General features: G+C 67.7%; 1 protein-coding gene across 1 annotated transcript in view; it reads right to left on the bottom strand.

The window, feature by feature from the left end:
- Positions 1–38: 38 nt before the first annotated feature.
- GET4 (golgi to ER traffic protein 4) overlaps positions 39–319 on the bottom strand; it is a 4,876-nt gene continuing 4,595 nt past the window's right edge. Inside the window, exon 7 of the mRNA XM_014535268.1 lies at positions 39–124. Coding sequence (XP_014390754.1) covers positions 39–124 — 86 coding nt within the window. The remainder of the gene's footprint in view (positions 125–319) is intronic.

The following is a 319-nucleotide window of genomic DNA, read 5'->3' as shown; positions in this document are numbered from 1 at the left end:
GCTGCCAGGCAGGGCGCCTCTGGGTGCAGGTCGGGGCGTCAGTCGAGCTCGATGGGGCTGCTGTCGTCCTGGCTGTCCTCGCCCTCCTGCTCCGAGGAGCCCATGAGGCTGCTCAGAAGGTTGCCTGGAAGCAAGCGCCCCATCAGAGGCCCTGACCCCCCCATACCCACCGCCCACGCCCCCCGACGACACTCCCAATTCAGGACGGTCACATGGCTGAACGGACAGACACGATGGCCAAGGGGCCCGGGAAAAGGTGCTGACCGTCCGAACCACCAGGGACACGCAGGGCGACAGCACAGAGGCCTCCCATCCGGCT

This window comes from Myotis brandtii, unplaced genomic scaffold (assembly GCF_000412655.1).
Source record: "Myotis brandtii unplaced genomic scaffold, ASM41265v1 scaffold1408, whole genome shotgun sequence".
Lineage (NCBI taxonomy): Eukaryota > Metazoa > Chordata > Mammalia > Chiroptera > Vespertilionidae > Myotis > Myotis brandtii.
The sequence above is the reverse complement of the archived record's forward strand: the minus strand, read 5'-3'. Positions and strand labels throughout refer to the sequence as shown.